The 14,631-nt window shown below is 39.9% G+C and overlaps 1 protein-coding gene across 1 annotated transcript in view; it reads left to right on the forward strand.

The window, feature by feature from the left end:
• The window catches only part of LOC137640089 (glycogen debranching enzyme), a 225,451-nt gene that overhangs the window by 47,672 nt on the left and 163,148 nt on the right, over positions 1-14,631 (forward strand). Inside the window, 3 exon segments of the mRNA XM_068372548.1 lie at positions 315-522; positions 10,067-10,201; positions 10,427-10,645. Of these exon segments, the coding sequence (XP_068228649.1) occupies positions 315-522; positions 10,067-10,201; positions 10,427-10,645 (562 nt within the window).

Raw genomic sequence — 14,631 nt, forward strand, 5'->3', positions numbered from 1 at the left:
CAAAACTTGTAATTGTGCCATTATTTTAAATATTGGATTAGACCTTAACCAACCTCATCGCATAACCGTAAACATTATAAGGAATAGTACAATGTATGATTTTTTGGCATGTCGTCCCGATGGAAGTTCCTCTAGGCAGCTTTCTACTTGAGATATTTCTCCATCAGGACGAAATTCCTTGTTTTTTTGTTGTTGGTTCACATAGGCAGTTCTCATAGTCAGAAGGGCCCATTAAAGTACTTTTCTCTGTTTTGTATTCCATGTCACCGTCCTTTAGATTGATATATAATTTTTCATCCGATATTTATCTTCAGTGAGGATCGTGAAAAGGCTCGCGGCTCAGGTTTCTTCATGGTTGACCCAACACTTACTGTGGGCACAAATAGTGAGGTTCTGACTCTTGACTGTATACAGTGCCAGACAGTCCTTGCAAAATCTCTTGGTCCTTTACCTGATTGGGAACAACGACTACAAGTGGCTTATGAAACGGGTTACAATATGGTCCACATAACTCCAATCCAAGTATGTTTTATTTATGATTAGATTTTCACTAGTACTGTACTTGTATTGTAATTTTCATCTGTTTTATATCTATATTTTGAAAAGCAATTTGTTATGCATTTTTGTGTACAATATATATAATATGAGAATCAGATGAAATATCTTTTCACTACAGTAGAATATCTGCTTTTTCAATGCACAGATAGTAATACAGTAATACTTTTTTTTCTTGGTAAAGCGATTTCACTTGAAGGAAATGTTTCAATTCATGTAAAACTTATATTTGATATATCAGTATATCCACACATATGTGAATACTATAAAAAAATTTCTAGTTCAAATAGTTTCTTTATGAGATGGCTTCTAAACTGCCTCCAGATTCTATTTCAACCCCCATTTGCTTAAAGCACTCACTAATGATTTATATTAAAACTGTGCCCTGCTATACTAGACGTGTAAATTTGGCCTCATAAATTTTAGTTCACATCATGGTAAGCTGAGGAAAAATGTTGCATACTACAATGCTGTTGGTTATGTCTTTGTTTGCCAAAATGGTATGGTGATGTTGAGAAACTAACAGTGTATACTACAAATAATACATACTACTGTAAAATAAGAAAAAATTAAAGTTTGATAACTGAGAGATTAGAAACCTCCATTGCATTATGCCGTTGCCACATTCGAAAGTTGCCAGATGTTTCCTTAGCTTGTCTTGATGTGTACTGAAATTCAGGAAACTAACTGCCCATGGTATAAAAAAAGCCTGAAATCATTTAAGTAAAAGAAAATTACCAGTAAATAATGAAAGAGAAATTAGAATGATATTATGAAATAGGACATGTAACCAAATATAAACCAACCTAAAAGATGTTTTTTTCCGACACTGATACAAACCCTCGTCCTTTGATATGAGTATGATTTTAGCAAAGCGGGAATTTGGCTGTTAGGGTTTTATAACGAAGTGTCAGTAGTTATAGAAGGGTGGCAATAAAGCCCGCCCATCCCCCTCCGCCCTGAGTAGCCACTTTGACTTCAGCCACTAAAGTGTACAGACCCACTTTGACTTCAGCCACTAAGGTGTACAGACATGCTCTCGGTGCAACTAAACTTGCCAAGTAATTAACTTAATTTTTTCTTTCCAATGGGATTGGTTGATTATGAGAATGAAGAAACCATGTGTGAGTATGCAGCCCTGCCCTGGCATTCCTGGCTGTAAATGTGGAATGTTTATTAACTGGAGCTCGGCGGATTCCCATTCGTTGTGCCCTTTTTGCAGGAGCCATAACTGTAGGGAGTCATCACCTTGCAAGGAACATGAATTGTGGCAATTAAGAGTACGGCAAGGTGAAGAAAAATAGAGCTAATCAAGTTATTTCTCCTCCAAGGTCTGCTTCGAAGTTCAAGAGCTGCACTAAACCTCTGTCTCCTTCCTCTGGTGCTCAGGCTTGTGAACCTTCTCCCTAATCCCTCCCCAACGGGGTGATGGAGGGAAGAAGGCTGACATGATCTCCCCAGTCTACCAAAGACCTTGGAAGGTGCAGTTGATGGTAGATCCTCACCTTCTGCATTTACCTCCTCGACAGTGATTTGACTATTGTCTGGTAAGAGTAGGAAATGTCTTTGGCTTCCCTCTCCACCTAATCCGATGCCTTCAATCCCATTTTCTATGAAAACAAATGATTCATACTTAACTAAGGCTAGGAGGCGCGGGAACCCGCAATACTCCCTGAGGGGATCTGCCTCCCCAGTGAAGGTTCCCTCACACTCCTCCTATGAAGATTGTCCTTTTAAACCGTCATAGTCCAGGAAATGAGATTTGATATGTGTGCGTGCCCTTGGAGGCACTCTGTCATCTTTTAGCATGCATGAATCTATCAAAGTCATGCATAACTTTCTTTTTACGAGACGAGACCATTGATGGCGCTATTATGTGCCCAAATTTTGATGCACATGTCAAAGCACTTCTTGTCATTTGACGCTTATCCTGCTATTAGCAGATATTCGGCAAGATGTCCGCGTATCCCATTGAGCACACACTCGTCAGATCTGAAGATCTTATGGTTGTTTTCCTATGTGATTGGGATCATGCACTTGAAAGCAATCACTGGATTGCGCTCATGCGCATCCTGCTCGAGATTATATTCGCTCACTTTTTAGCACTCACCTCTTAGCACACATGCAGTACTCGCTCACTTCATAGCGCTAATTCGTGCTCGCCTTTATTCGCTCATGAATTCTTATCTGTTAGCTGCTAGGCACAATTATCAGCTTGCACATTAGCGCTTATGAATTTCTTGCTGAACATACTCGATTGATCGAGTGTGTTCAGCTGTTAGCAATCTCGCACAATCTTCTAGATTCTTACAGGCCTTCAGCTTATGAGTGTTCATCAGAGATTGAACAAGATTTGCCTTGGGGACTGTTTCTTGTAGAGGAGATAATGTCTTTTCCGGCACACAAGCGTTCAGCTGTCAAATCTCTTATTTACAGGGAGACAAGCACAATTATTGTGCATGCTCTCCCTTCAGTAGGAACTTTCTCAACAGAACCAGAAAGTTTCATTCTTTCACACTCCCATAGTGTAGTACGTACTCACATATGGATAAGTTTAGATGCTACAGTCAGCCCTAATCTTTGCAAGGGTTAGGTAACAGATAGGAGCAAAAAGTGTAATTTAGTAAATATATGCTGCCTTAGGTGGGATAACTCATAACCTAACCTAAAAACTCACTGCCCATTGCCTGCACTCGGATAATTAACACACTAAGTACTACCTAATATTGTTTTTACTTGGTTTCTATCACAGTATAAGTAGTTTGTAATTAAATGAATACATAATCAGGAAGTGTTCAGTACATGTGCACACATGTACACTACGTGCTGGACACGGTAAGGCTACAGTACATTATGTAACACTACAGTAAAGTAGTTGCTGCCCTGACCGGAACTATAATTTTACTTCTATCTGGTAATACTGTATAACACTTGCTTATACTGTAGTGTATATCACTGTAATATACCGGTATGTACAATATTATCACTACAGTAAAGCTTAACCGTCTTGTAAGTGTTCGCTGTTTTCGTTCGGATGACTTGACTATTTGACAACTCACTGCAATACTGGTAATACTGTATAACCCTTGCTTATATTGTAGTGTATATCACTGTAATATACCGGTATGTACAATATTATCACTACAGTAAAGCTTAACCGTACTGTAAGTGTTTGCTGTTTTTGTTCGGACGACTTGACTATTTGAAAACTCACTGCACACATAGCCTATATATACAATAAAAAATACTATACATTACTGTAATTCTGTGCTGTACAATATGTATACAATTCAAGATTATCTAAGTGTACATATTTTATACAACGAGTGCTAACCATTTTTGTAAGAAATTCTACTCAATATTGAAACATAACACAACTCCTGATGCGTCAGCGTTGTCTCTTGCGCAGTATTGTAGGGAATCACATATCTACAGTATATTAGCCCATGAATATAAACAATGTCTAGGAGTACAGTATATACTACTGTATACAAATACATCACGTTTTTACATGAAAGCACGATTCTACTCATAAAGCACCGAAGCGAGAGATACAAAGGCGAGGAGAGACAATGCAAGACTGTTGAATATGCATTGCATGAACTTCCAAAACTCACTAGGAAAATGCTAAATAATTTTTTTTGATATAACAATGATAAAGCTGAAATTGTTTCAATAAGTCAAGTTGAGAAGAAGGACTGTGGAAGGCAACTTGTTTATCAAATCATATACTATCAGTGGGAAAAGCTCCATACAGTATTTCATAATGGCGTAAAATAGCAAAACCTTGCTATATACATAGTAAAATGCACTAAATTCTCCAGAAATGTGTCAGATCTAGCACAAAAGGCACTGAAAAGGCAGCTGGTGTTGAGTCACAGTGAAATGGGATAATGTACTGCACGGAGAGGGAAGTGGCGCAAAGTGCAAAGGAGTGCGGGCTGTTTGAAAATGTCCTGCCAGGAGAGTATTTTTCACGATTATTTAATCTCATGTTTAATGGGTTATACGGTTCTCTGTGTCGCAGTCGAGTGAAATCTTGAAGAATAAGCTCTTGTAAAGTGGGAGTTGACTGCATTTGGTTAATGAACTATTGGTAGAGGCTTATCTTCCTGTTGGGAGACATACCCTAGACTAACTAAGTGTGTAATCACCTACAGATTCTCTGTCCCCAGTGAGAACACGCTCTTATAGATGCACTTATTCACCTCAGAACGCTCAAACCTCAGACCAAGATTATAGTACAGAGGAGATAGCACTACCCAAGACTAGAGAACAGTGATTTGATTTTGGAGTGTCCATCTAGAAGACCTGCTTATTATGGATAAAGAGTCTGACACCCTTACCAAGTGAAAAGTAGCCTCAGAACAATTACAGTGCTATAGTTAACCCCTTCAGTGAAGAAGAATTTTTTGGTTATCTTAGCATTGTCAGGTGTGTGAGGAAAGAGGGAAATGTGTAAAGAATAGGGCAGAACCAGAGCTAGATCCAATGTAGTGCTATCTGGCCAGTCAAAGGACCCAATAATTTTCCAATCATCATACATAAGGTATTATACAGAATATGACGAGTGTGGGATAACTCGTCTAACCCCTCAACTAATACCCTGAACAACCCCCAGATCACTCATTGCCTACCCCAATATTGCATTCTCCTCCTCCCCATTTCCCTCTTCACACCATCACACCATCATTGTCCCAACTTTGAATTTCCGAGTTTTGTTTGTTCTAATTACATACACAATATTTGAAATTAACAATACAGTATGTATACATGTATCATACATTAGTAACATTATTCAGTACAGTTACAGTACTGTTATTTGTAATCATGAAAATGAAAGTTTGTCAAACGACCATGTTAATAGCCATATAGCCGGATTATAACCAACGTGTATAAGGTGTGTGGACCAATGAAGTGAATGTTGGTTTTGTGATGGTTTTAGCAATCCCAATAAAATAATTCATGTTTGCATCATTTTATTCCTACAATATATATTTTTGCCATATTGCTCCCACTTCATAATAAAAATCTTAAATAGTATTTAAAATAAAACACTATGTACTGTACTGTACATAGAGTATATATATGTTAATGACTATTATGCATTATAAACATATAGGTAATTGATGGAGAGAAATATATGTAAACAGCTCATAATTTTGTAATACTGTAATATGAATATAAAAGAGACAATTGAACAATATGATATTATATTAACTAGTTCAAGTTGAAATTTTATGATGAATACACAGTATGCAATAATTGCAATAACTTTTTAGAGAAAGTCCAGACCACAGGTAGCCTAATACTAATAGAACATGTTAATTTGGTTGACCATGACTGCAAACATAGGCCTTCTACTACATGTATGTAAACATCCTGCTGTACAGTGAAATACGTCTTGCCTCTATAGAATTGACCATACTCATAGTTAATAATCATACCTGTACATCTGCAACTGCAGAAAATTCTAATGTAAAATATTGTAATGGGAACAATAAGGAAGGAACACTAGAATGTGAAGGGAGGCGAGGATCTAGGGGTTAAAGAGGAGGGATAAGAAGGGTGACAAAGGGGAGATCTAAGTAGTGGTGGTTATAGGATGGTTTGGGAAGGTGTTGTTTGAGGGGTACACAATTACCACACTTTCCTTCAAACACATCAACATGAGTAGTCATCTTTGTGTTATCCACGAGTAAACTCATAACATAACACATAGCACAATATGGTATGTCAGCCATAAATTTCCTCGAGATGTCAAACGTACAGAAGTGTGCGGAAAAATCATATTGATCCAGTGATTTGTTTAGGAGATATTTGCATTAAATGGTGTTTGTCCGCCTCTGAAATGCATAGTAAGAAACGCATATTGCCAGATACGAATACCTCTATCCCCAAGGAAGTTTCTCCACTTCAGCCATGAAGGTGAGGGTTACTTGTTCAATGTCCTCTGCTTTGGATTATCGAATCCCCCTCAAGTGCTCACCCGAGTATTCACTCTAGTCTCGTCTTGATCTCATTCCAGAGGTATTTGTCTCCTCTGATACCTGGACAATTCACTGATCCTTCCATACTTAAGGATACAGTTCCTTCAACAGTGGGACAATCTTCTCTCTTTTTGTCACGATCCCCAGATTGGGATAAATTTAGATTCCAGCCTAAAGCCCAAGTAGAAGGTTGTTTATCTGGTCATGAGGAAAGATACAGTACAGTATTGGGAAAAGTGTTCTCTACTGAAGACCTACTCACAAGACTCAGGAGAGTAGCTCGACCCTTCCTTCAAAAACCACACATTCCAGCACAACAGTGGCAACAACTAATGTGCTACCTGTCTTCTATTGAAAAGCTTGTACCGTAAGTGAGATTACACATGAGATCCCTTCAGTGTTGCTTAAAGGGGAATTGGTCAGCAGCCAACGATTACCAACACCAGTTAATCCCATTAACACGGGAAGTAAGGGAGGACTTACTGTATATTGGTGGTTAGGAGATGACAATCTTCTGAAAGATACACCCCTAGAAAGCCTACCTTTGGAGATATTTTTATTCTGAGAAGCATCAAAGGAAGGCTGTGGTACACATCTGGGAGGACAGATTATGACAGGACTTTGGTCCAAGGAAGAAAAGACTTGCATATCAGTATGCCAGAGCTAAAGGCAGCTCTTCTAGGTCTGCATTACTTTCAAAAACTCCTGTTAGGCCATCCAGTAGCATTGATGAGTTACAACACGACTGTAGAGGCCTACATCAACAAGCAAAGAGAAAAACAGCCTGTCTCCATCTCTGCTAGTTAGCTAAACAAGCCGTCTTGTGGGTGGCAGAAAATGAAATAGCTGTCAGCAAGGCTCTTGTTGAGTAGGAGCAATGTCATTGTTGACAAACTCTACCTCCAAGAACACATAGTAGGTGCAGAGCAGTCTCCTCATCCTCAAGTGGCCAAAAGCCTCCTGACTTTATGGGGTTCCCCAGTAAAAGACCTGCTTGCAATAAACCTCAACAGGAAGTCACCAGTACTGGATCAGAGAGTGGTTCTCAAGAACTCACTAGTACCGGATCAGGTAGCGGTTCTCAAGGACACCTTCCAACATCTGTGGGATGGCCTCAATGCTTATGCTATTTTTGCCATTCTGCCTCATCAGAAAGGTCATCTACAGGGTCTTGATCATACCAAATCTAAGAATGATCTTAGTAGCACCCAAATGACCACAAGTAGAGTGGTACCTGGACTTCCTAATGTTATCTGAGATACCTAGAGAACTCCCCAATTGGCCCAACCTGCTGTGCCAACCACACCTGCAGAGACATCACATCTCAATGACACCCCTGTCTCATTACGATTGGAAGTTATCTAGCACCTCTCTGAAAGAGAGGATTTTTGTAAGGCACTGCAAAAGAGATGCCAGAATACTTCCACAATTCCTCAGCAGAAGTTTACCAAGCCAAATGAGCCATCTTCCATGATTGATGCCGTGGCAGGTGCACTCAGAGGCTCTCTACAACCAATAGCAGACTTTCTGATCTTCCTTAGTAGAGAGAAATGCCTTTCAGTCTCGGTGGGGAAAAGCTATCACTCAGCTTTAAGCTAAGTCTTCAGGCTGAAAGGCTTTAGCCTGTCTTTATCCTGGGAACTCTTAATTACTGGTGAGGAGTTTTGAGCAATCCTATCCTCCATGAGAGCTCAGGCCACCAGCTTGGGATATCACTAAGGTCTTTAGCTCTTTAAAAAGGCCCCATATCAACCCCTGAGGATGGTATCTGATGGGGATCTTACCCTAAAGACAGTTTTATCACTATTCTTGGCTTCAGCTAAACAGGTTAGGGAAATCCACTGATTGTCTTATGCAGTATCTCATTCCAGGGTTGGAGGAAAGTTTCCTTTTTCCTTATACCTGAATTTATAGTAAAGTCTCAAACCCCAACATTGCTTCTTTGCCATATGAGGGCACTAAGATGCTATCTGAAGCGCACACAACCCGTTAGACCACAGCTTCAAAACCTGTTTATCACTACAGGGAGGTGCAAGAGGAAAGCCTCTAAAAACCATCTTTTTCTGGATTCGTGACCCAATAACAAGAGTGCACAAGAATCAAGTGGATACTAACAAGGCACTACCATCCCAACTTTGCACTCATGAAGTCTGGGGAGTGAAAGCTACCCTAGCTTTCAAAAGGAACCTATCAGTAGGGCAAGTTTTGGAGGCAGGGGTCTGGAAGTGTTAGACAACCTTCACAGCCTAAGGGATTGTACTTACCAATAAGTCTTTCAATACATTCTCTCTCAGACCTGTGGTAGCTGCTCAATAAGTAGTGCAGCATTCTTAACACTTCACAGGACAAGAAGTATCATGTCTATAATAGCAGTTGCGACTTAAGTGTAAGTTAAGAGCAATAATATCTGTCCTTTTTCCTCATTTCTTTCCCTCCCTTGGGGTGCAGCAGTTGACACGTTATGTTATTGGAATGGACACAGATGTAGATAAACTACCATATTGAACACTATTCTTTTGTAAAGTACAAGTTAGATCCCCCTTCCTCTTACCAAGGGAGAGTATGGTTACATATGTACAGTAAACTCACTTTACATTCTGACAAGATACCCGAGTGTGGATAAAAGCTCCTGAATTTACCATCTGCCTAACAATATAAGCCTATATCTATTACCTAAACCCTTTTAGGACAATGGATGTGGTGGGATGTCGGTACTCCTGCACCTCCTTAGGTATGAGTACATTGACATCTTGGGATTTTACATTAGCCAGCTTGGTCATAGGAATTTTACTCCCTCCTAAGGATAAGCCTCTTATTAAAGGATGATGGTTTGTATCCGTGTAGGAATAAATTGCGAATTTTAAATGTAGTTTGTACTTTTCTTAATTAGAGTATACATACCTGAGTCCTTTGATTCAACTTCCCATCTCAAATCAGCCCACAATTCCTAGGTAAAGGTAAAAGTGGCCACTCAGGCAGACGGCTTGGGGCGAGGCTTCCCCGCCATCTGCTTATAACTACAAACACCTCGTTGAAGAACTACCAATACCTCATTATAGAACTACCGACACCTCTTTATAAAATCTTAATAGTCGGGTTCCAGCTTCGCTGAAATCATGCTCTTATTAAAAGACTCCAATTTGCATAGCTGGGAAAAATGCAAATTACTTTTTAAATTTAGGATTTTTTATAGTTAGAATATGTCCCAACATTATAATTTGGCAAAATTATTCATCTACACCTATCCAGTTGAAGTAGAATTTTTGTACCCTAAAAAACATTTACGGTAAGTTTTTAAGTCCACTGTGGTTATGAAGTTAGGTAAATACCATTGTTTTGGGAAAGATTCCACATAATAATACAGTACAGTCAATGACAATTGCATCATTAACTTAACTAAAATATAAGTAACAGGGGATTTAGCATGTTTCTCTAATTCGTTTGGATAATAGGCATTAAGTTAATAGCTCAATAAATATCTTTTTAACTCTCTATTGCTTAATTGTTGTCTTTTTTTTCAGGAACTTGGTGGATCAAACTCCTCATACTCTATAGGTGACCAGCATAAGCTCAATACAGAATTTCATACTCCTGTCCAGGAATACTCTTTTACTGATGTGGAAGCTCTTATTCGAAGAATGCGGGATGAATGGAAGGTATGAGAAAGATATAATGTGCAGATAAGACAGTTGCTTTTGTAACCTAAATAATTATGAATTTATGCTTATTTAAAAAACTTATTGGTGCATTTTGGTAAAAACCTGTTTTACATTGTTTTGGTAGCACAGTAAAAGATGAATTCTCGGGTACACCAGTGAAGATAGTAGCTCTAACACTATTTACCTCCTATATTTATATTTTTTTATATTTTTTGGTACCAGATGCTGTGTATCACTGATATTGTCTTGAACCACACTGCTAATGAATCACCATGGCTTCAAGAGCATCCAGAAGCAACCTACAACTGTCAGAATTCTCCTCACCTTAGACCTGCATACCTCCTTGATCGTGTCCTACACCGTATGACAGTTGAAATAGCTGAAGGAAAATGGGAAGATCGTGGTATTCCAGTGGCTATCAGAGAAGAAAAAGATGTTGAGGTATGTATGCTATTATATATGTCAAAAGATAACCTACTTTTTTAGCTTCCTTATATAGATGTGAAACCATTCATTATCTTATGGAAATTAGACTGAATGCGCGAAAATATAACATATTTTCAATAAAGTATCAACCATAGTAACTGTTGGTTCCTACACAAATACAAAGCACCATCCTTTGATCGTAGTGTGACTTCAGTGAAGCCATACTCCTATTAAAGAACTCAATTGTATAACTGTAAAAAATTGCAAATTACTTTTTAAATTTGTGATACAGTATTTCAATGAATCTACCTCGGATTCATGTGCTGTTCATTCTAGGAAGGAAAAACTTGACTATTATAAAAAAGGATTGCATTATCATATGCATGGTATTTTGTTCCGTCTAGTTAGAGGATTTGACATGTAGATGATGCAAATATACAGCATCCTCTAACTCATGCTATTATTTAGGTTTATTTCATTCAAAATCGCAGTAACGGCTAAACTGATATTTTTTCCTGTTTGTGTTTTTGTCATTTTTGTGAATTGTGCCCACTTCCTTGTATTAGTAATATTATGATTCATATTTCCAGAGTTTATTATTTAAAGATAGAGTTTTTGAGGAGGGTAAAGTTTACAATATAAGTTCTATCAGCTAATGTTGATCCTCCTTGAAAATGTCTCACATGTTCCTTACTTTTTTGATGTTCTGAGTGTAATAACTTTAGTACAGTACTTTAATGTTGTTGCAAATGAAGCTATCAATAGTATTACAGGTCAGCTCCAAGGTAAATTATTATGATAATTTTTTCTAGTATGATTATGCATATAAAAAGCAAAAGAATACACATGGAGAATATGTACAGTCGGTGTCAAAACTGATGCAACAAATTGCAAAATGCATTGTACATAGTTTGCTAGGAAAAAATATAGTATATTTATTCTAAAGAGACTGGAGTGAAAGATTGATGAAAAGCTGAGAGATGAACAAGCATGATTTAGAAAAGGTAGAAGTTGCACTGACCAAATTTTCATTTTGAGACATGTTGTACAGCAATGCGTAGAATATAGAAATCCCCTTTTGATGGCATTTGTGGACTATGAAAAACCCTTTGATAGTTTGCACCGGCCAATTTTGTGGAGAGTCCTGTATTATTATGGAATTCCTCTTAAATATGTAAATTTGATTAAGTCTGTTCATGAGCAAAGCAAGTGCAAAGTTAATGTTAATGGAATCTTATCAAATGAATTTCCAGTGATCAGCAGAGTACTCCAAAGAAATATGTTGTCACCTATGTTGTTTAACTTCCTCATGGATTTTGTAATGTGTAGAACAGTCAGAGATGGTGGAGAATGATTGTACTGGATTGGTGATAAGAATTTAGCAGACCTAGTGTATGCTGATGATGCTGTCCTTGTTAGCAGAACACCAGAGGATTTGCAGTGCTTGCTTACCAGAATGCATGAAATATCACACGAGGTTGGGCTGAAGATAAATAGAAGGAAGACAGAGATGATGAGAATGGAGTATGCAATGGAAGATGAAATATCATGGAAGGAAAAAGGATTAATGAGGTAGAATCATTTAAGTATTTAGGAACTATAATCTCCTATACAGGGTCTTTAGAATTAGAGTTTAGTGAAAGATTGAAAAAAGTAAATTAGACAATGGCTAGGTTAAGTAAAATTTGGAAATCAAATCGCTTCCAGACGCCCCTCTTGCAGCACCTGTGTCACAGAGTAGTTTCTTTTGAATGCTAGGAATGTACTGATGCCCCTAATGCTGTGAGCTCTTAATCGACTAGCAAGAGGAAGATGTCGAGATTCAATGCATGATCTATGACCATGCGAATCCAAGCTGAGATGGTGATCTTCATAACCCTCCTCTTGACCTTCCCTGTGCTGACAAAGACTGCTGACACGCGGGGGCGAGCTAGTTCTGTGCGTTTAAGGTAACACCTCAAACTCCTCACTGGGCAAAGTAACAGTGGATCTGGGTCATCGGTTACAGAAGGGAGACTCCCAATCCGAAAGGTCATGAATCTTGGATCTGCTACTCTTGGATTGTGAGTCTTAGCAATAAACGTAGGGACTAGGCTAAGTGTTATCTCCCCCCTTCCCCTTGAATGGGTGATATCTTTTGGCTGAAGCCATAGAGAATAGGAAACACCGTCTTCAAAGTGAGGAGGCAATCTGTTGCCTGGTGTAATGGTTCATAGGAAGCACCCTTCAGAGACTGAAAGATGCAAACCCTGTTCCAAGGAGGATGTCTAACTTCCAACTGGGGGCATGTATGCTCATAACTTCCTGTTAGGAGAGACGACTCTTTCATCGCCGAGACTGAGAGAAGCTTTTACTCCCGATGGTAAGGAACTGTGCTATTGTTGGAAGAGTGGCATTGAGGAAAGAGATACCCTTCCCACGACACCAACCACAGAAGACAGTCCACTTAGCCTTGTAGACTGAAGCCGAGGATCTTCACAGGTATCCATACATCCCTTTTGCAACTTGTTGCAAAAAGCCTTTCTGAGAGAGGAGATGCTGGATAGTCTTCAGCCGTGAAGACAAAGCAAAGCTACCTCCTTGTGGAAGATGTTCACATGTGGCTGTTTGAGTAGATCGTATCGTGGAGGGAGCTCTCTTGGATTCTCTATCAGGAGCGACAGCAGGTCTGGGAACCACTCTGCGTGATGCCCTAGTGAAGCTATGAGTATCATGGATAGATTGTTGGATGCTCTGTTCTTCTTGAACACCCTTCTCATCAGACAGAATGAGGGAAAGGTGTACCCATCGATGTTGTCCCACCATTGTTGGAATGCATCTTGCCAGAGAGCCTGAGGGTCCGGGACTGGGAACAGGAGAGTGGGAGCCTGAAGATCAAGGATATTGCGAACAGAACCACAGTTGGGGAACCCCACAAAGTCAGGACTTTGTTGGCTATCAGATAATTCAAAGACCACTCGAAGCCCACTATCTGAGTCACACTGCTCAGATTGTCCCCGAGCACATTCCTCTTGCCTGAAATGAAGCAGGCTGATAGGAACACCAAGTTGTCTTCTGTCCATTTTAACATCTTCACTACTATATGGCATAGGGGCTACAAAAAGGTCCCGCCATGCTTGTTTACATAAGCCACTACTTTGGTGTTGTTGCTCATCAGCACCACAAAGTAACTCACCAGGAACTGTTGGAGAGCTAGGAAGGCTGCCCACATCTCTAAGAGATTCATGTGCTGGTACCTTTCGGACTCAGACCAAAACCATGATATCTCCTCTGCTGGACGAATGGTGGTGGGAGGAGCTCAGAGGATGAGCCTGTCGAAGCGAACTAGAAGAGTCGGTGATCTGAGAGAACGCCTTCTTTCTGGCTGCTATAAACACCTTCAACCAGGATAATGCCTTGGATAGTCATTGGGTGCCATAGGTATGGTCAAGGACCATGTCCTTGCCCATCTGAGGTGCCCTCTCTGGGTTAGCCAACCCATTGATGGCGAGCGGCGAGTTGGAGCGCGGCGAGTTGACGAGCGGTGAGCTAGAGAATGTCCAGGAGGAGACCATCTAGCAGGTGAAAGGCAAATTGGTGAACGGCGAGCTGGCATACTGCGAGCGGGTAAACGGCGAGCTGGCAAACTGCATGCTGGGGTATGACGATTACAATGTGACAAGTGATAGCGCGCCGGGGCACAGTGCGCAGTGGTAGAATTTCAAAGAGTTGGTGAACAATGAGCAGACAAACAGCGGACAGGCGAACAATAAGCAGGCGAGTGACGATAACGAGCTGGTAAACGGCGATCAGGAGAGTGACGATCACAAGCTGTCAAGTGGCAATCATTAGTTGACAAGTAAAGATTACAAGCTGGCGCATGACAATCACGAGGAGAGCGGCAATCACGAACAGGAGAGTGGCGAGATGATTGTCAATCCCTGGAGTCAGAGCACTTTTTCCTGATAACGGCAGTGGGCACCTGTCTGCCTAGGCGAAGGGGACTGTGGTCCCTAGAAGAT

The sequence above is a fragment of the Palaemon carinicauda genome, chromosome 4, assembly GCF_036898095.1.
Source record: "Palaemon carinicauda isolate YSFRI2023 chromosome 4, ASM3689809v2, whole genome shotgun sequence".
NCBI classification, from domain to species: Eukaryota; Metazoa; Arthropoda; class Malacostraca; order Decapoda; family Palaemonidae; genus Palaemon; species Palaemon carinicauda.